This window comes from Bidens hawaiensis, unplaced genomic scaffold (assembly GCF_021521415.1).
Source record: "Bidens hawaiensis isolate Kalapana, Puna unplaced genomic scaffold, B.hawaiensis_p1.1 tig00015932_1, whole genome shotgun sequence".
In the NCBI taxonomy this organism is placed as follows: Eukaryota; Viridiplantae; Streptophyta; class Magnoliopsida; order Asterales; family Asteraceae; genus Bidens; species Bidens hawaiensis.
In genome coordinates this window covers 604616-625535 of record NW_027492435.1, presented here as the reverse complement: position 1 = coordinate 625535, position 20920 = coordinate 604616, and the positions used below count along the sequence as shown (strand labels likewise).

The 20920-nt window shown below is 37.5% G+C and overlaps 1 protein-coding gene across 1 annotated transcript; it reads right to left on the bottom strand.

Annotated features, from left to right (window-relative positions):
• Positions 1-12565: 12565 nt before the first annotated feature.
• LOC143550173 (protein EDS1L-like) lies at positions 12566-14838 on the bottom strand. Its single transcript, XM_077040874.1, has 3 exons — positions 14453-14838; positions 13473-14357; positions 12566-13384 (listed from the first exon to the last, which is right to left on the bottom strand). Exons 1-3 carry the CDS (start codon positions 14726-14728, stop codon positions 12659-12661), a joined length of 1887 nt encoding a protein of 628 aa, XP_076896989.1. The 5' UTR covers positions 14729-14838; the 3' UTR covers positions 12566-12658.
• Positions 14839-20920: the final 6082 nt, after the last annotated feature.

Genomic DNA, 20920 nt, shown 5'->3' with positions numbered 1-20920 from the left:
CGGAAAATCTCGTACAATCGGTATATCTTCAATTCGCTTCTCCTCCGCGGGTTTCTCAACAATATGCGCCAAAATTTCCGGATGACCCTTTCGTAGATACTTCTGCGCCTTCATGAGGGTAATGACGCTGGTGGTCATGCCGCTTCTCTCACCTCGGATCGAAACGATCTCGTCGGAAGGGGTAGTAATGTGGACTATCTTGTCATAACATATAATCTCCGCTCGGTTCTCGGATAACCAGTCCATGCCGACAACGACATCAAAACTACTAAGCGTAAAAGGAATAAGGTCGATATCAAAAATATGACCTGACAGTTTTAACTTACATCCCGCAAGTACATGAGTCGTTACTATAGTCTTACCGTCAGCTAATTCAACAGGAAACTTAGCATCTAACGGGGTTGGAGTTAAGTCTAAGAGTTGGCTAAAGGCTTTCGACGCAAAACTCCTATCAGCTCCGGTGTCAAACAATACAGAAGCAAAACAATCGTTCACAGGGAACTTACCAGTCACCACGTACGGATCATTGCGGGCTTGACCCGACCCAATAACAAAAGCTCTTACTTTACCGTTGTTTCCACCACCACTGCCACTTCCATTACCTCCATTGTTGTCGTTCTGTTTCAGCTTAGGGCAGTCCTTCTTAAAATGTCCCTCTTGTCCACTCTCAAAACATCCCTTGGTTGTCATGGGTGGTTTAGGAGCACCCTTTGCCGCAAGGTCTCCTCTACATTCCTTTGCTTGGTGACCCATCTTTCCGCATCTCTGACACTTGACACGGTCACACGGGCCAGCATGATGATAGTTGCACCTGTTGCACTTCGGATATTTCCCAGCTATCCGCTCGAACCCTACCCGCTACTGTTGTTATTGTTATTGTGACCCTGATTGTTGAAGCCCCGAGTGAGTTCGGGCTTTCGGTAGTGTTGCTGCTGTGGGGGGTTCGAGTATAAGGATCTGGTGTTGTCAAACTTTCTCTTCCGCTGCTCGGGTTGCTGTTGTTGTTGTTGTCAGTGCTCGGGTTGTCACGGGCTTTAGTGGTTGAACCCCTAGGTGGTAGCGCACCTTGGGTCACTGCTTGATCCGTTAGTTTGTGAGCTAACCGAATCGCTTGCTGAATCGTGGCTGGTCTGGAAGACGTTACCATGCCCTGAATTTGCAGTGCTAACCCATCAATATACATTTCAATCCTCTTACTCGGCGGATCTACCATCCGCGGATACATCACAGCTAACTCGTGAGAACGGGTAGTGTAGGCTTCGATTTCCGAACCCACCATCTTTAATGACCAAAACTTTGACTCTAACTTTGCAATCTCCTCCCTAGGACAGTACTCTTCTCGTATCATGTTCTTGAACTCCTCTCAGTTCATAGCGTTAGCCAGTTCCAATCCAAGAATTTGCACATTTGCACATCGTCTGGGGACACCTCTGAGTGTGCCTCTGGCTCAGCCGGTTCTTCCTCCGGTTCCTCTTCGGGTTCCTCCTCGGGATCTTCCTCGGGGTCCTCCTCAGGCTCCTCTTCGGGATCTTCTTCGGGTTCCTCTTCGGGCTCTGCCTCAGGTTCGGCTGCGTTCTGGGCAATTTGCATTTGTAAGACATCGCAACGCTCTAAAGCTATCTCGGTTCGGGTTCTTGCTACTTGGAGTTGCTCTTACAAGTCTATCATCTCGGCTTGCATCTTTCTCATAATCTTCATCTGTTGATCACTAGCCTCTTGCATTTCCTTCCTGGCCGCTGTCATGCGGGCAATTTCCTCCTTAGTCTCGGTTCCATCTTTTAACAGTCCGGAAACTTTAGCTCTCGTATAGCGCATGTAACCCACGTCACGCTCCAAACAAGAAACAACAGCTGCGAGCACACGCTCTACAGGTTCGGTTATGGGTGGTAGGGTGTTGGGGTAAGCAGGATGGTTCGGGTGGGGTAGCGGGGGAACTTGTTCGCGATAAACCATACGCCTAATCATATTAGGGTACCAATCCCAGCTAACTTCGTTTTCGTACATGCCTCCGGATAAGCGATACCTCTTCGGTGCAGGAGCTTCGAGTTCCGGTACTACACGGGGTGGCGATGAGGTGGGGAACTGCGGTTCCTTCCCATGGGCATGAGTCATCTGATCGGATGGTGATGATGGTAGCGTCGATATCCTTACAGGTAAGCCGTGTATGCGCGCGTATGAGTGAAAGAGGTAAAGAGATAAGATTACAAAGACTACACAAACATATGCAATGCGTATCATTATAACTAATGGGTCGTCGCGGTTATAGTCTAGTATGCATGCAGCTTCTAGTTCGCTAAAACCAATGTCTCTGATACCAATCTGTCACACCCTCAAAATCCACTAACGGAGTTTTACCGTCAGAGGGTGTGAACTAACAGGATCGGAATCATTAGTTATAATCAAACCATAAAAACGTTTAAATGAAAATAAGTGCGGAAGCGTAAAACCATAGAAACCAATGTTGCGTCACGCAGGACGACTTAAAAACCCAATGATAATAGTTTAAAATAAGTTTGCATAATTAAAAGTGTTTCAAGCAATGCATGATCCTAAACCGCGCGCCCGCCTCGGCTACCTAAGAATAACATACTAAAAGTGTCAACACGGGGTTGGTGAGTTCACAAGTTTATATAAAATAAAGCGTTTTGCGTTAAGCGTTTTGCGTTAAGCGTTTTGCGTTAAGCGTTTTGTCTTTCAGCGTTTTGCGTTAAGCGTTTTGCGTTACCAGATAGTGTTAAGTCAATTATATATCTATAGGTAGCTAGCCTATAAAACAAGTATTACTAAGTGTTCGACACCGAAGCTGACTGTTTATCATTTGCCTTGCCACCAGGTCTATCCCGACCATGGTATGTGTTTAGCCAAGATTACACCCACTCGACCTCCCGTCGAGTTTAGCGTTGGGTGGGGTTTGTCAAACCCAGTAGTACTACTCAACAATGACTCGCTATTATCCAATATTAAACGGTTCGATGTGAATGAAGGACTTTAGTTAACGCGTTTGCCACTTAGTCTTTACAAGTGATATATAATCTATATTAACAAAATCTTAAATGCGTTTTCGGAGTATGTTATCTCCCCAAGTGAAAAGCGTTTGAAAACAGTTTAAAGGGGTAAGTGAAACTCACTGTTTGCGAAGAATTCCCAAAATAAATCACCAAGTGATGCGCGTCACAGAAAACTCTCTCTAGCGTTCTAAAACAACAAGGAGATTTTCTAAGTATCAGAACTAATATCGAGTCTCTAGACCCGGCATATAATTCCTAATCACAAGATACGTTTCGTGTTTGTTTGTGAATCGTGTGTGACTTAACGAGTACATTTGTGATACGATACGTGTGTGAACAATTATTTACGTGTCATGTATTAATAACGTATATCACTAGCAACTATTCCCCGCAAGGGCAATTTGGTCAAAATACCACACTTATTTAGCAAGTATTCCCCACAGGGGCAATTTGGTCAAAACATAACAATTAACTAGCAACTAGCACTTTTCATGCATTTTCACAAAGTTCGGCAGTTAACTTTACCGAGACAGAATTCTACTTGAAAGATTATACTATTCCACCGATCATAGCATCTCAATTAATTCATAAAAAATCATCACAAAAGCATACATGTATTAGGTTTCCAGAACATGCTTTATTTTATTTTTATTCCAGATAGGTTTCTCACAATGATCAAAACATTACAGCAAACTCATAACAGTCAAATTCATGCGCAACAGAATTTTATTTGAAATTCCCGTTAAATGAAAAATCCAACAGATGCAAGACCACTTGGGTTAGGTTCCTAACTCAACAAGTCAACTTCCAGAAGTCGAACCAACCCAATTGGTCTCGTAGTTCATGAGATATAATATTTACAAAAGAACCTAACAGCAGGTCTAACAACTCAGCTTTGCACAACGTTTTTGTAAATTCATAAAGGTTAACTTTTACACGTCCAAAAATTGCAAATTTATATTCTTTAGAAACTAGACTCAACCTAGTTTACTGTAGTATCAGTAATCTCAACCAATTCTTAAATTAACATTTAGTTACAGTTGTCTAATCATAACTTACAATCTATCCAGTACCAGTTTTGATCTTTAATCGCATTTAAATCGTTTGACCAACCAAAACACCTCCAAATTAGGCGTGGTTGGACTTTCTGAAAACTAGACTCAGAGTACTACCTTTTAGACTCCTAATTAGCTCAGTTTTCTTATATACTCAACAAGTTACACACCGTTCAATTTTAACAATCACTGCTGTCAAACTCAGCAAGCATAAACAATCATCTAACATGCATCCTAAGCATATGACATAACTCAAAACACGCAATAAACATTATTAATCATAAAAATCAGTAGTAACCCTTTAGGGTTTACAAACAATTAATGATTCATCAATCTTTCACCGTTCAAAATCACATATGAATATCAATATCAATCACTAACACATAATTAATCATCCTCTAGCCATAATCAATCATAAAACACTTAATATATGATATTCAATAGTTAGGGTTTCATATATATACCTTAAAAACGCAGAGATAACCAAGAGAAACGCGAGAGGTGCTTAGAAACGAGTGTAGGATGCTTCAATTGTGAAAACCAAGATCATACAAGGGTGGTATGATGGTGATGTATGGCTGCCGATCGCAAGAGGGGAGGGGGTGAGGTGCCGTCGGGTTTTTGAGAGAGAAAGGGAAAGAGATTAGGGTTTTTGATTTATATTATTAATAATAATAAGTTACATCAAGGCCCCTCCACTTCTAAACATTATTTTTCTAGCTTAATCTAAGTTGTTTGCATCTTGAGTTAACGTTTTAAACAATATTATCACATAACACATAAGTCTAACACATAATTATCATATAATTATTGTTTTGACTTTTTTCGTTTATTCACCAATGGTTTGCGTCAATTCGTTTGCGTTTCGGTGCAATTCCCGAAAGACTACACATGTAGTAAGTGTCAAGCGTCATTTAAACCCTAGTTTAAATGTAATGAGGTGTGCGTTATAGATTCAATGATCTTTAAGTTTGAATTGATGGAGTTGAGTTAACGGAGTTAACCTGAAATTGACGATTGTCACATTAATAAGTTCCACACCCATACTAAACACTCCATGAAGGCAACCGGGTCTCGCGGTTGATTGAGATTTATGCGCATTGCACTTTCTTAGGCTCGCAAGCCTTGGTGTCAAGTGTTCGGTAAACAAGTGTGTCACTCTTACAGTTTACTACATATCCGCCACACGAATCTTCCTCAAGGAGAGGGGAGTGAAAAGGAGAGATTACTTAAGGAATTTCCCATTTTTTTCTAAAGTTTGAAAACAATTTTGAGAGTGAGGCATAGCCTCAGATAAAGTGTGTGCTTTTGTGTACAAGAATAATATTAAATCATTAAATAGTATTTAAGCCACTGCAATCAATAATATAATTCACGGTGCAAACACGTAAATGCATATCACGTATAGGGACCCTAAGCATGCTACTAGGCCGTTATATCTAACCACCTATCTTATAGCTTCGGCTCTGATACCAATCTTTCACACCCCGACCAAAGGCGGCGGAACATGCCGGGGCGTAATGTATTGATTGGACATTAGCTCAAAATACACTAATTAAAGCGACAATGAATATTTAATTTTATTATCATTAAACACGTAAACAAATTCAATAATTATAACAATTACATCATATTCTTGTATGTTGAATAATATCCTAAGGTCAAACTATTGTCTTCCAACTTGAATAATATCAACTACTTGTACCTGTAACAAGTATGAAAATAGAGTTTGTCAACACGAATTTCGGTGAGAATGCATAAGTTGTAGTTTTATATATATATAGATAAATCACAATTCATATGTAAATGATGAGTATTACAATTCATATGAAAATATAAACAACTGAATAGATGTGAACCCGTTCTTATTGATACGAAATCAAAGTACTTGGGTAAATGTATGATCATACTAGATGAGGATGAGATACCAACCACCAAACATAAAATAAACAATTAAGTACATATAGCATTATCATAGAGCATGTAATAATCACACATAAACATATATTGAATTGTGTTATGAAAAGATAAGTAAATAAAAATGAGTAATTTAAATAGGGTATACATGCCACCCATAAAATTTAAAAGATAAAAAAGGGGGATATGTTGTTAGGGCATGAATTTTACGCTGATGATCCATTATTCTTGTCTATATTAGGGATAGATTATCCTTGAGATATGTTTCAGATTATGAAGGATCAGGGGTCCTCGATAATATATGTTTACTAATAATTGTGTTTGAATGGTGATGTGTTAGCTAGGTATAACGACTCTATGACTATTCCACCTCATAATTCGCTACTGGAAGCTCCCAGCACGTGGAAGAGTGGCGGATTTTTAGGGAATATTGTTAGTTGTTATTCCTTTATAATTGAGATAACCGATTAGTTAGGAGACACTTGTATTCACACACACTTTAGCTGAGCTTACAATTATCTCTAGCAACACACTGGCAATCGTTTGTACTACTGATCGTAATCTCCAAAACACTTGTAACCCGATTTTCATAATAATAAAGTGGTGATAGACGATTTGTCATCACCTGTGGTTTTTTTTCATTTGATCTAATCAAGATCAAGGTGTTTTTCCTCGCAACAAATCACATTGTTCATCCCTATTTCGTTCGTATAATCATTATTGTCATCGTAGCACTAAACTCACATTACAAATTTGGTTATTCGATCCTTAGTCGATTTTTGACCAAAACAATTTGGCGCCCACCGTGGGGCAATTGGTGCTGTAATACAGAAAATACCTTATCAATATTCAACCTTCCATACCCGTATCACCATCAATGGCCTCTCAACAATCTTCTGCTTCATCAACCGTACGCTCATCCATTTCTCACTCATCATAAACTTTGCCACCGATGCCTCCTCCAATCACGGGAGCACCAAGGGCTGCTGCTGCTGTAAACAAGACACAACTACCAGTCTTCAAGAGCTCGAAAACTATTGCTGCCACTTTGGTGGTTAATACTAACAATGATGTTTCTACCATATTTTCACAGGTCAATGCATACATGGAGCAACAAAACAAGACTAACAAGAGGATTTGGGAGATAGAATACATCAAGAGGACTAAGAGGCCAGAGGAGGATCAGACTCCTTTGGTGCCTAGGATGCTGGATTTCGCCACCCTAGGGTCCTCGGCTCAGTACATGCAAGGATCCTCTATCCTTCAGCAGGGATCCATGGGTCAACAAACTCAAGGATCCTCGATCATTCATTCAGGATCATCGATCCTGGATTCGAGGTTCATGGGTCAGCAGATTCAAGGATCCTCTATCTTTCAGCAAGGATCTTTAATCCTTAATCTGGGATCGATGGGTCAGCAGGCTCAAGGATCCTCTATGTTCCAGGAAGGATCATCGATCCTTCAACTAGGATCCTCCGGATTATTTAATCAAGGATCTTTCAACTCCCAACCTCAAGGATCCTTCCTTTAGACTCAAGGATCCTTCGGAACCCAGCATCAGAGGTCCATGAAGGAGATATTATCCCTATGCAGACTATCGTTTATGGTGGACCAACTCCTGTAGCAGACGCTTCTTGCCTCAGCCACTCTTCTGGAATGCCAACTTTCACACAACGAGGAGGTAACATGCATGATCCCATATCCTTGAATGCTAACCGTGGTTATATGCAGGATTCATGTATCAACCACGTTATGGCTAAGGAACTGCAGAAACTCAAGGATATGATATTCAGCGTACCGTACCAGGGGTAATCCGTCCTATTCCTGAGATACCAGAAGGAAGCCACAAATTTTCCAGATTTGCTCCACCAATCTGTGATGCGGAGATACCGTAATGCTTTCAAACCCCATCATGAAAGTGTACGACGAGACCACTGATCCTGAGGAGCACGTAGCTTAATACAGGGAAAGGATGGAAATCAACCCGATTCCGTAAATGCTCAAGGAGGCTTGTCTGTGCAAAGGTTTTGGAGCCACGCTATCAGGATTTGCTTTAAAATGGCTGCTAAGTCTTCCATCCATTTTATGTTACTTCTTTCTCACATTTGGTTAACTTGTTCAACAGCCAGTTTTCCTGTAGTAGGAAATTTGAGAAGTTAACTAGTGTCCTATATAGAGTAATCCAACCTAATGGTGAATCCCTTAGGGATTTTTTCACAAGGTTGAGCAGGGAGGCCCTAGAAATCCCAAATCTTTACATGGCTACAGCTATAGAAGCCTTTAAGATGGGGCTAAATAGGGGCTTCCCCTTTTATGGTGATCTTGCGATGACTCCTTGCAGGTATTTAGATGAAGTAAGGAACAGAGCATTAAGGTTCATACGGCTGGAAGATGACAAATGGATCCAAGAACGATTGGGGCTCAAACAAAGCAAGAATCCCCTGACAAAAATAAAGGATCCTTGTTCAGAAACAACAACTCAAAGCCGTACTCCAAATTCAACAACCAAAACGTCCGAGCAGTTGAAGAAGGAGACGATGATGAAGATTACCCAAGCATCTCAGAGTACTGTTTCTCCGTGGATACTCATGGCTTGATTTGTGCCATGAAGGATCTAAAAGAGAAGGCAAGGTGGCCCCGAAAGAACGAGAAGTCAACGACCTTCAAAGACAAATCCAAATGGTGCGCCTTCCATGAGGATTTTGGCCATATGACGGACGATTGCATCGGTTTGAGGAGGGAAATTGGATACCTCCTAAGCAAGGGTCATTTTAAGGAACTGTTGGGAAGAAAAAAGTCAAGGATCCAGAATCCTGAAGAGGTTCCTTAAAAAGAAACTCCGCCCCCACCAGATGCTCAAGTAATCAACTTCATCTCTGGTGGCTCAGATATCTGCGGCACTTCCTTCTCCGCAGCTAAAAGGCTCGCCAAGGAGACCAAGTTAGATAACGGGGAACGACCGGTTATATCCACCACTTTAACGACTGACAAAAGGATCTTCTTCGATGAAGAAAATAAATCAAACATCCAGGATCCACATCATGACAGTTTGATTGTTACTTTGTTTATTGCTAACCATTATGTTCGCAGGATCCTAGTAGATGGTGGAAGCTCGATCAATATCATCCAACACGATGTGCTTCAGAAGATGAACATACCAGACTCGGAGATCATCCCCAGTATTTCGGTGCTAGTTGGTTTAAGTGTTGAAACCAAGAAAACATTGGGGGACATTAAACTCCCAATATACATCGAAGGGTTAAATTCTTACAAGAAATTCTGTGTTATTGATAACCTTTTCTTGTTGCAATGTTATTTTGGCCAGGCCTTGGCTACATGGGATGAAGGCAGTAGCCTCTACTTACCATCAATGCATTAAACTTCCGACTCCTTGAGGAGTAGTAAGGATAGATGGTTATCAGGTGGAAGCCAAGAACTATTATTCTTCATCTATGAAGCCGACAGCCAAACAGACGATAGCATAGCACCACAGCAGCATCCTAGGGACGTTTTGGAAGCTCGAGAGCGAGACATAAAGGAAGTATCCTTAGATCCCGAGGATCCAGATGTGAAAGTGTTCATAGGATCCAGTATCCCTGGCAAAATCAAGGAGGATATAGTATCCTTCCTAAAGCGAAGAAAGTCTATGTTTGCCTTCAGACATTCAGACATGACAGGTATTTCTAAGGAGGTAATCACTCACAAGTTAGGCCTTGATTTATCTGTTAAACCCGTCTATCAGAAGCGAAGGAAATTCGCTCCTGAGAGGAACGCGATCATACAAGAAGAAGTTGAAAAACTTCTTAAGGCCGGTATGATCACAGAGGTTAAGTATCCTCGATGGTTAGCTAATGTGGTTGTTGTTTCTAAAAAGAATGGAAAGTGGAGGGTGTGTGTCTATTTTACTGATTTACACAAGGCATGCCCAAAGGATCCTTTCCCGTTACCACATACAGACTCCATGGTGGATGAAACGGTAGGACATGAGATGCTCACCTTTATGGATGCTTCCTTTGGATTTCAAAAAAATCAGATGGAACCATCTGATCAAGAGGATACATCATTCATGATTCCTACTGGCATATATTGTTATATTGCTATGCCATTCGGATTAAGAAATGCATGGGCAACATATCAAAGATTAGTCAACATGATGTTCAAGGATCAGTTAGGCAAGACAATGGAGGTCTACATAGATGACATGGTGGTGAAATCAAAAAGGGCAGAGGATCATCTCAGAGATCTAGAAGAAGCTTTCAACATCCTGGATCAGTACAATATGAAACTAAACCTGTCAAAATGCCATTTTGGTGTTAAGGCTGGGAAATTTCTAGGATACATGGTGACCAAGAGAGGAATAGAAGCGAGCCCCGAACAGATAGAAGCCATCATCACTTGAAGTCTCCTGTGAAGGCTAAGGATGTCCAAATGTTTACGGGGAGAATAGCTGCTCTCAACAGATTCATTTCCAGATCCTCGGAGAAGTGCAAAGACTTCTATGACATCCTCAGGAAGAACAAGAAGTTCGAGTGGACGGAGAAGCATGAAATTGCACTTAAGGCCTTAAAGGATTACTTATCCTCAGCACCAGCTCTGATGAAGCCTGTGGATGGAGAATCCTTATATATGTACCTAGATGTTTTAGGAAATGCAGTAAGTGACGTCCTCGTGAAGGATCATGAAGGTGAACCGCATCCCGTTTATTATGTAAGTAAAAGTCTACTGGATGCGGAAGCCAGGTATTCTCATTTAGAAAAATCAATTCTTGCACTTATTATGGCTTCTACTAAACTGAGACATTACTTTGAGACGCATACTATTATTTTGAGAACTAATTATCCTATTAAGAATGTGCTTAGAAAACCATAATTGTTAGGAAGGATGGCCAAGTGGGCTGTGAAGCTGAGTGCATATGATATTCAATATGAGCCCAGAACAGCCATTAAGTCACAAACGCTTGCAGACTTTGTGGCTGATTTCAGTAGTGACATGCAGAAGGAAGCTAACCTAGAGGTTCAGCAACTGGAAGAAACCAAGGATCCTTGGGTCCTCTACACAGATGGAGCATACAACGTAAGAGAAACAGGATTAGGTATCCTACTGAAATCGCCACAGGGGGACATAATACCCCAGTCCATTGCATGTGCATTTCAAGCCACCAACAAGGCACTAATATAAATTGGATGCGGCTCATTGGTAGAGCACTCACTTTACTAGTGAGAGGTATGGGGTTCAAACCTAACTATCATCAATTTATATGGGAGATATGAGGGATGACCATGGCTTGCCAGAGTTTGAGTCCTGATCTCACCCGGTTTTACCGGCTCCTCGCTGTCGTGTCGTTTGGCGGGCGTGGGGTCAGGTTTTATCCGGAGAATCCCTCAATAGGTGGGCCGCTAGGGGCTCCGTCTTTAACCAATGGGGCCGCGTACGGAGTACCCGGCGTTACTTAGTAGGTCGTTCCAAAAGAAAACAGGCACTAAAGTCGAAGAGTCAACCTCATCAGGCAACCCACTGGCTCAAATGTCAAAAGGAGGCGCGACTCTAATGTTAATACTTTATACAGAACATGTGGCACGAGAGGTGACCACTGGACCTCAAAGTGCCCCTACAAGGACCTAGCCCAACCCATCGAAGCCTAACCCGAACCCAACAGATCCAACCACTTCTGGTCCCACCAAAAGCGGTGCATACGTCCCACCCACCAGGCGTGACAGTGCAGCCCCCCTGCTACAGGCGGGGCCGACATGAGGCGTAGGAACGATGAGAATTCGGTTCGGGTGAACAACCTTTCTGAGGATACCCGAGAGGCTGACTTGCGTGAGTTGTTTCTTAAGTATTAATCACATTAATACTTAGGATATAAGTTAATAGTTTATTATGTAAATATTATTAGTAAAAGGGCCAGATTTGTAATTGTTATAAACAGGCCCGTTAAGGTAGTTAGAGTTTATGACGGTTGTTGATAAAAACCGTCTGATATAACTGTTTCAGCAACTATAAATAGGACCCTCTGATTGTTGTAAAACTCAATTCGTTTATAATATATTTCCATTCAATATAGATTATTGTTCTCTTCTTATTGTTATTAACGTTCCCGTAAATCACCAATTATTGTGAGTTCTTTGATTACCAACAGTTTCAACCGTTTGGGAACGTGTCTCGGGCTTATGCTGCTATGGACCAGAAGACCGGGATGAGCCGAGGGTTCGGTTTTGTTAATTTTGTGAGACGGGAAGATGGTGAGTGGGCGATTGCTAAACTTAACGAGTATGGTTATGATAATCTTATCTTGAGCGTGTAGTTGGCCGCTCCGAGGGCAAATTAGTCTTCTTGTTTGTGTGAGCGTCTGGTGGTTTTGTAAGGATTATGAGCTTTGTTTTGAAACGTTTTGAGACTCTTATTTACTTTAATTGTTGAAAGTTATGGACTCTTATTAAATATGGTAGTTTACATTTGCAATATGTTTTAGGATTATAGAAGATGAAAAGCATACATGATCTCTATGAGGAAATGACCACTCTCTCCACCCTATGACCCTAACATATTGGTAGTGTTCGACAAATATCACTGATCCAAAACAATTTCAATCAAATCACACAACAATTTCAATCAATCATTTGACCATACACGGCAAATTTTCGCATTTGAAAGTTTCATTCATACAAACATACCTTGCTAACAACCTAATGCGAGTTTTTCCCGCAACTTGGATAAAATAGAGTCTCCCCAATACACATCTCCGTATGCTATTTTCTCATCAGATTGCCACTTCTCAACTTTATTTTTTATGCTCTCAAAACCTTTATTAACCTCTTCAAACGTCTTCTTATTCGGTTTTATAATCTTTTGTATAAGTTCTTCAACCTTCGCAACAAAATTACTCTCGGAAACTTCTTCAAAACCAGTTGCATTTGCATGTTCATACCATCTCTGTATAAACTTATTCCTCTGTGGTCTAACACTGAAATAAGCGAGAGAGATGTCATCACCTTTGAAGTGCCTGTAATAATTTGCAATGTCCAACGGCTCATAAAGTCTTCTAAGCCGAGTTGCTAAATCCACCAACTCATCCCACACCTCAAATTCATCAGGCAGGTCCTTACGCATCACCATTGCAACAACTACATCCCAGATCATAGCTTGTTCTAAACGATTCACGTTAGCTCTAAAGTCGTCGTCCTCGTTATGAAGCTTGAAAGCTTCATAGTAGTCAATTTGGCCAACATCGTGTTTTTTTTTGTATTCAAGGATTTCGCTTATCAAATCTTCAATGATCTTTGGTCTCTTATTGGGTTGATTTGATTTATAAAGTCTCATGTTTTGTTTAATTTGATCCTCGTTTTCTTTCTTCCTCTTCTCGGCCTCTTCCGCTGCCAGTAAACACCATTTCGCACTTGCAGTCTATAAGGACATGAATATGTAGATTAGTTCTAGATCCAGGAATAAAATCAAGAAGATGGTTTGAAATGGTGATTAAATTTGTACTCACCAGTTCAAACAACGCTTTGTTTCTTGTACGAACTGCATCACCAGTGGTGCCATGAGATATCCACAAGTGTTCATTAAGGTCTTTCAGATAAACCATTTCTTCCAAATGTAATCCGTTCTTGTTCAGTTCTTCTTCATAACCAAAACTTTCGGTTAAACTTTGAAGAGCAAATTCAGCTAAATCTTGATCTTCGTTGGGTAACTGCAGGAAATAAAACAACAACTGTAGAGCAACATTAGGGTTTTCTACAACGAGCTGTTGTCTGGGTGCAGATGGGCCCAACTCTTCACCTATAGTGCAGAAAACGTAAATACCAAAAGGCCTGTAAGGGCTGACTTTTACAAAGTCAACAGACAGCTTCTCCTTTATTGAGTTTGATGGTTCCATAAAATCAAATGCATCATGGCTTGCAACAGTTGATGCATTAATCAACACATTCTCAAAAAAATCTATAGCTTGGTTATCATCTACCATCTGATCAAGATCAATGGTTTTTTTGTCAGGAGTTTTTATGTTGAATAATTTTGCAACTTTGTCGGACTTTTGAGTGGTGATGGGGCGGACTTTGTGTTGGAAGAATTGAAAGATACTAGGTAGGTGGTCTCGAATGGATGCTTTTGGAGCTAGCATTATACGAGGAACAATGTCATGCTGCATGACAAAATGGGTAAAATGACCCGCCCATTTTTCTCGCCGGACCGCGTGGGTGAGGGTCCTGTCACCTATTAGGGGAGACCCGAAAGTTACACAGCCAATTGGAAGTCTGGTTTTTTGTTTTCTTGTGTATTCATCAAGCATCCACAGCGTGGCAAGACTTGCTATTGCACCACCGGATGAATGTCCAGAGAATAAAATCTGTTTACCTTCGTTTACAGCTTTCTCCACCTGGTAATTAATCCACATTTAAAGTTTTAGGTCTTCATGAACCAATGAAATATAAACCAAAAATTTATATCTCAGAAACTGAAAGTCAACTGTACCTTGGCCTTGAACCTGGGATTGTTCCAAAGATCCTGAAATATTCGAAGAACTGATCTGTTGACTTTAGCAAGTTGACCCTCTCCGATACGCCGGAGAGACGGAAACATATTACAATCAACATTAGTTTCTCCAAAATGATCATCTTGGTAGAAATCGTCAACCTCCATTGATCCTTTAAATGCAATGATTAAAACCTCAACTGATGACGCAGATGAAGCAGCACCTGCACCCTGATGGTTGCTTGTCAGATAATATTGATTGCTATGAGCTTTCATGGAAAGAGTGCAAGCTGCTTTGATAAGCTCATTAGTCAGGCTTAGTTTCACTGATTCTCTCTCTGCCTCCGTTCTTTTCTCTCTGAAAATTAACACAGTTCTGTAAGTAGTAAGTTGATCAAATATGTCCCTGTTTTTGATTTACGACTACTTCATAATTTAGGAAAATATGTAATAAATGATCTTAAGGGGAAATATATAAATGCTAATACCTATAGCTTATGTTCAACACCATAGTATGAGTTCGTTTTGTCAAGTTCATAAAGAAAAATATATGAAATTAGCTTTTTGTCAGTTCATTTTCAATATACTTTTTCTATATCTTTGTATTTCGTTTCATACGTTTTGTTCTACATTTGCTATGAGCTTTCATTGAAAGAATGCAGGCTGCTTTGATAAGCTCATTAGTCAGGCTTAGTTTCACTGATTCTCTCTCTACCTCCATTGTTCTCTCTCTGAAGACCACAGTTTTGTAAGTTGAATTAGTCCATCTCTTATATTACGCTTGCTTGTTTAGTTTATATAGAAATAATATATAGAGTTAATTACACAATAGGTTGTTGTAGTTTTGATCAAGTAATGAATTTGAAGTCTTACCGCCTTCTTGCAAACATGTCTTAGTGAAAGCAGATAGACTATCTTTAACAAAACTAGTAAGGTTTAAAAGTAAAAATTTGTGGTTTCAATATTATACTAGTAAGCCTAACTTATGTTAAGTTTTCAGTTAATTTGTATGAAATGATAATTTTACCCTTAGATAACTACAGAGGCTGTTGTGTTACACTATATTTTTAATAAAAGAGTCGATAATGTAAATTACTAAAATATTAAAACCACATCACAAATCAAATTTAAACTATGTTGGTATTAATCTTATAATCTAATGGCACGAGAATAATGATTAAAACTTGGGATCTTATAGTCTCATTTAAAACCAAACTTAGAGGTTTTTCTACGGTGATCTGTTTCCTCCTTAACGGTGCTCAAATCAGTATGAACGATTGACATCACGTCTCAAGAAGGCTCACTCAAGTATTATGGGTGGTTTCAAATGTCGTTAAAAAGGAACACCCAAAAACTGGGGAACACCATTCCCAACCCTTAATCACTGCCCCACATCCTAATGGTACACACTCAATCACCTACATCACATCATTTTTGTAAGGAAAAAAACACCAAAAAAATCAAAAATATAATTTGAAAAAATTATAAAACTCAAAAAAGCAAAAAAATAAAAAAAGTAAAATATACTATAATGTTCATCTAGCATCCCCCATTCCAAAAAAGAAAAAAACACTCGGTTTCAAGTTTAGTTTAGTTTTTAGGGGGTTTAGGTTTTTTAGCTTAGGGGATAACACTGTTCATTAACATTTTACACGTAAAATAACAAATCTTATTTAACAGTTCTTTAAGATTTTATATGTAAAAATGAATATTTAATATGTAAAATAACACTTTTCATTAACAGTTATCACGTAAAACAACAAATCTTATTAACATTTTACATGTAAAAAAACATGTTTCGTTATAATTTTAATGTAAATTCAATAATTATATATATATAAGGGAAAGTGAATATGGGGTTGTTAAACATCTAAACTCAGATATGAAGCATTCAAAACTACGTCGTTTTCATTAATCTTACATTAAAACTTTCTTTTTTTTTCTTCAATCCAATGTCGCTACGAAACCAACGAAAATGAGATTAAAAATTTTGTTGAAACCTTTGTTTAATATTTTTTTTGGTTGAATCCAAAACTAAAATTGAGTATTCGTCAAAGGAATTCAACTTTTTCAAGTATGTTTTCTAGCTAATTATTGAATTGATTTCATAATATAATGTTTTAAAGAATTTACAAATTAAATATCACATCTAAAAAACAATGAGTGGGGATTTACAAAGTTCTCTAAATTATATATACAAAAATAAAATAGGACAATATTACGAGAGAAGATATACAAGGAAGATGATGTGTGAATCAAGAGAAAGAGAAGGGAAGTTAAACAAAATTATTATAATATTTTGTTTATATTCTATGCATGTTTTAAATGAATTTATTTAAAGAAATATGACATAAAAATGGATAGCTTTGGTGTAATAATTGATCAAAACGATGTAGTTTGGAACGTTTTATATTTAAGATTAGACGCTTAACAGCATCATATTCAGTATATATATATATATATATATATATATTCAAAACCAACATATGGTTATCTCTTGGAATTTAGTGTTTATGAACATCAACAAATAATACTTTTATGCGTATACAGGACAATGCGAGTTTCAATGTGGCGATAATAATTTATTTATGCATTTTTCCTTTTACTGTTGTCTCTCCACCGTTACGTGTACAAGAACCCCCCCCCCCCCCCCCCTCTTTCAAAACCACCTAAAAAACCTAACCCTTACCCAAAGACCTAAAAAACCCCTAAAAGCTAATCAAAATTCGAAGGCTAAACCGAGTTTTATGTTTATTTTTTTGTAATCTGCGATGCTACATATACATTTTGGTTTTTTTTTTGTTTTTTTGGTTTTTTTCTGTTTTATATTTTTTTAATTATTTTTTTGAGGGTTTTTTTTCCTTACAAATATGATGTGATGTACGTGATCGAGAGTGTACAAAAATGATGTGAAGAAATGATCAAGAATTGGGAACCCGTATATATATATTGGATCATTTCAGAAGTTTTTTTACAGCGAGAAGTGAAGGTGTAATTCCATTAATCCCTAATTTCACTCCCTTTCTTATGTGTAGGTGCGTTTGTGTAGGTGCATATGTATGTAGGTATGTATGTTTGTATATGTGTATGTATGTTTGTATGTGTGCAGGTACATAGGTTTGAATGTGGCTCGGTACATTTATATGTTTGTAGATAGGTTTGAATGTGTAATTAAGACATAAATACAACCAACCTATATGTATGCATGGACCATCATGTGAAATTAAGGATTAATGGAGTTATACCTTCACTTCTCGTACTTCTCGCTGTAACATCACTTCTCGCAAGATACGTCCCTTATATATATATCTGGAGGGACAATTTGAGAATTGTTGAGTTTTAAAAACTTTACTCTTAACCATAAATTTAATTAAATAGGTTAGATTATGTGGTTGAGATTAAATCTGATTAAAAATTGGAGTAGAAGAGAGAATAAAGATGTACAACGATTACACTAATTTAAACATCCATTATACCTATGTAAAAAGTCGACTTGGTGGGTAAAAAATGTTTCATATACGTACGTTGAGTTATTTCAAGTTCTTAAAACTCAAATTGGTTTTTAAAAGATAAAAACTATATATATATATATATATATATATTTAGGAGGGTTCATCGGGAAACTCCAAAAAAGTTTCTTAACCCATTGATCAATTCCCCACATCTTTATGGTGCACTCTCAATCACTTACAACACATTACTTTTGTAAAAAAAACCATAAAAATTTTTAATAAAAAAATAACTAAAAAAATCGAAAAAATAATTACTCTATGATGTAATTACATAATTACTCTACTTTTATATATAATTACTCTACTTAATTCTCACGTTTAGCACGTTAATTCTATATATATATATATATATATAGGGTGCAGTTACTGTACGCTAATGCTTAACGTACGGTAGGTACGCGAGACGCTCAAAGGCAAAAACCTAAAACGCTCACAAAACCTTAAACGCTCAAAAACCGTCTTTGTGAAAAAAAGTGAAAAGTTGATCGATTAACCATCCAAAACTGTTTTTTCGGTGAAGCAATGATTGATTGGATATGTATTGACGATTCTGAGATGTTTGAATGTGATTTCATGGATCGATTCGTGAAAAACGGAATTCGCGTACGTATTTGTACGATAAGCATTAGTGTATTGGATCTTTTCACTATATATATATATGGGTGAGTTCAAATGAAAACTTATCTTATAGAGAATACTTAAAAACTTATAAATAATTATTTTTAACTTTTTTATAAAAAATATACTTTATTTTTTTCATTATTCTAATATGTTGATATTGTTCCTAAAAAAACCTCGTCGGTAACATTTACGGTGTAGTGCACATATGTAATAGTATGCATTGCATATATGCAAGAGTGTTGTATTGCATAGAATACAAAACTATTGTATATATATGCAATATAAGACTAGTATAGACATCGAATACACATTAGTACGTATGTGTAATACAACATTAATGCACATCTTACATCGATTTTCATTTTATTTTTTTTTTAATATTTTTTGCATACAATACAACACTACTACACATAAGCAATACAGAAATATGAATATATGCAATTAAACACTATTGAACCTAAAAATACATAGTAATACATATTTGTAATACAACAATATCTCACAATAATAAGGACTTGTATTGTTTAGCTATAAATAAGGACTTGTATTTTTTTATTTGTGTATGTATTGATTTATAAAATCACATATACAGGGAGCTATAAATTGGATTAAAACTTGGACATGTTTGGTATTATTTATTTTAAGCTCCTTTTAACTTTGCAAAAAGTTAAAAAGGAGTTTTGAGAAGTATGTTCCCCTTCTCAATAACTCCTTTCCTCCCATTAACAAGTTTAAAAAGTTAAGAGGGGTAACAAAAGCCACCTTCCCCAAACATTTTTTTAACTTAACTAGGATTTAGGCCCGTGCTTCGCGACGGGACCATTGAACCGGAGAAAAAAACATACGTAGAAACGTTAAACCATGAACGCGTTGCGAGTTGACGCAAATTCATCGTGTATCAGTTACAACATTGAAACTAAACAAAAGAAATAAACCTTTCAGTGCCAAAATACAACAAATTATCATATGTAAAACAAAAAACCGGAACGCTATAGTTGTGAACCGATGCAAATTTTGCTAGTATCGTGGCACAAACATAAATTCGTAAACATGAATTTTTAAGGAAAAAAACATATTTTAAAGGCGCAAATGTCGAAGCGTGGATATAAAAACATACCATGATGGGATATTTTTTAATCATGATAAAACTTTCTATCATTGTAAGACCAACTATAACAAATACGAAAACAAAGTAAAAAAAATAGTTTACCCGAAAAATAAAACATGTAAAACCGACACTTAAGTTTAAAGTTTTTGTTTGTTAAATCTTTTTAATTAGTTGAAAAAAAAAGTAATTGAAGGTAATAAAACCAGGTGATAGTGTATATATCTTCATGTAATTTTTTGTAAGTTAGAATATATATAAATATAGTAGAGTTAATTAATTAAAAATTAAAATATTATTAAATTGAATAGTAAAATGAATAGTGTTTAAATATATAGTAAAGTTAATTAATAAGAAAATAAAATATTATTAAATTGAATAGTAAAATGAATAGTGTTTTTGTGAGAAAATCCCCTTTTTAATATATATACTAATAAGTTAATAAATTTATTAGTAGTTTCAAGAAGCAATCCCAATCACCCCCTAAATCAATTGTTTCCTATAACATTAATTAGCAAAGGTTTAAAGTTAATAATAAATTCAAGAATTGGTTTTATTTAAGATAGATAAACTTGAATTCAAACGTGTTGTACAAATAGAAAGTCATACCGAATCTATACGCTTGATTTGTACAATAAGTAGCAACAACTCAGTCCCGCTAAATATAGGTATAACTGGAGTTTGGAGCCAAATTCTAATACAATCAAGGAAGACACAAAGGTGATAGTTGGGTGTAGGAACAGTACCCTCTTCTGGCTTGACCACTAGATTGGTGATCGGCCCAAGAAAAAGATGTTTCCAATGTGTAATGGGAAAGCTATATGGAATAAGGAAAAGGAAGCAGCTGGCCAGAAGCTGATTGAGAATGTTAACATCAAAATTTATTCGGTAAATGGGGTTAGCAAGGATAGGATTTGGAAGAATATAAGGTACACGAACTAAGGAAGAAAATTGGCAAAGGAGAGTCGGAGCAGACTGAGAGTAGCCTGTAGAGAAGACTTTTGGGGCAATTTTCTAATGCGATTTTTTTTAATGCAGAAACCATTGCAATATTTAAAGGGTAATTGAAAGCAAACATGACCAAAAGATTAGGAGAAGGAAACAAAACATGCAGGTTGGTTACTCCACTAACCTGGCTAATGCATTATGCATGCAACATAGGAAGTAGCCAAATTAACTAAATGCAACCTGTAAAACGACTTAAACTGGCTTGACTCTTTCTTCCTTCTT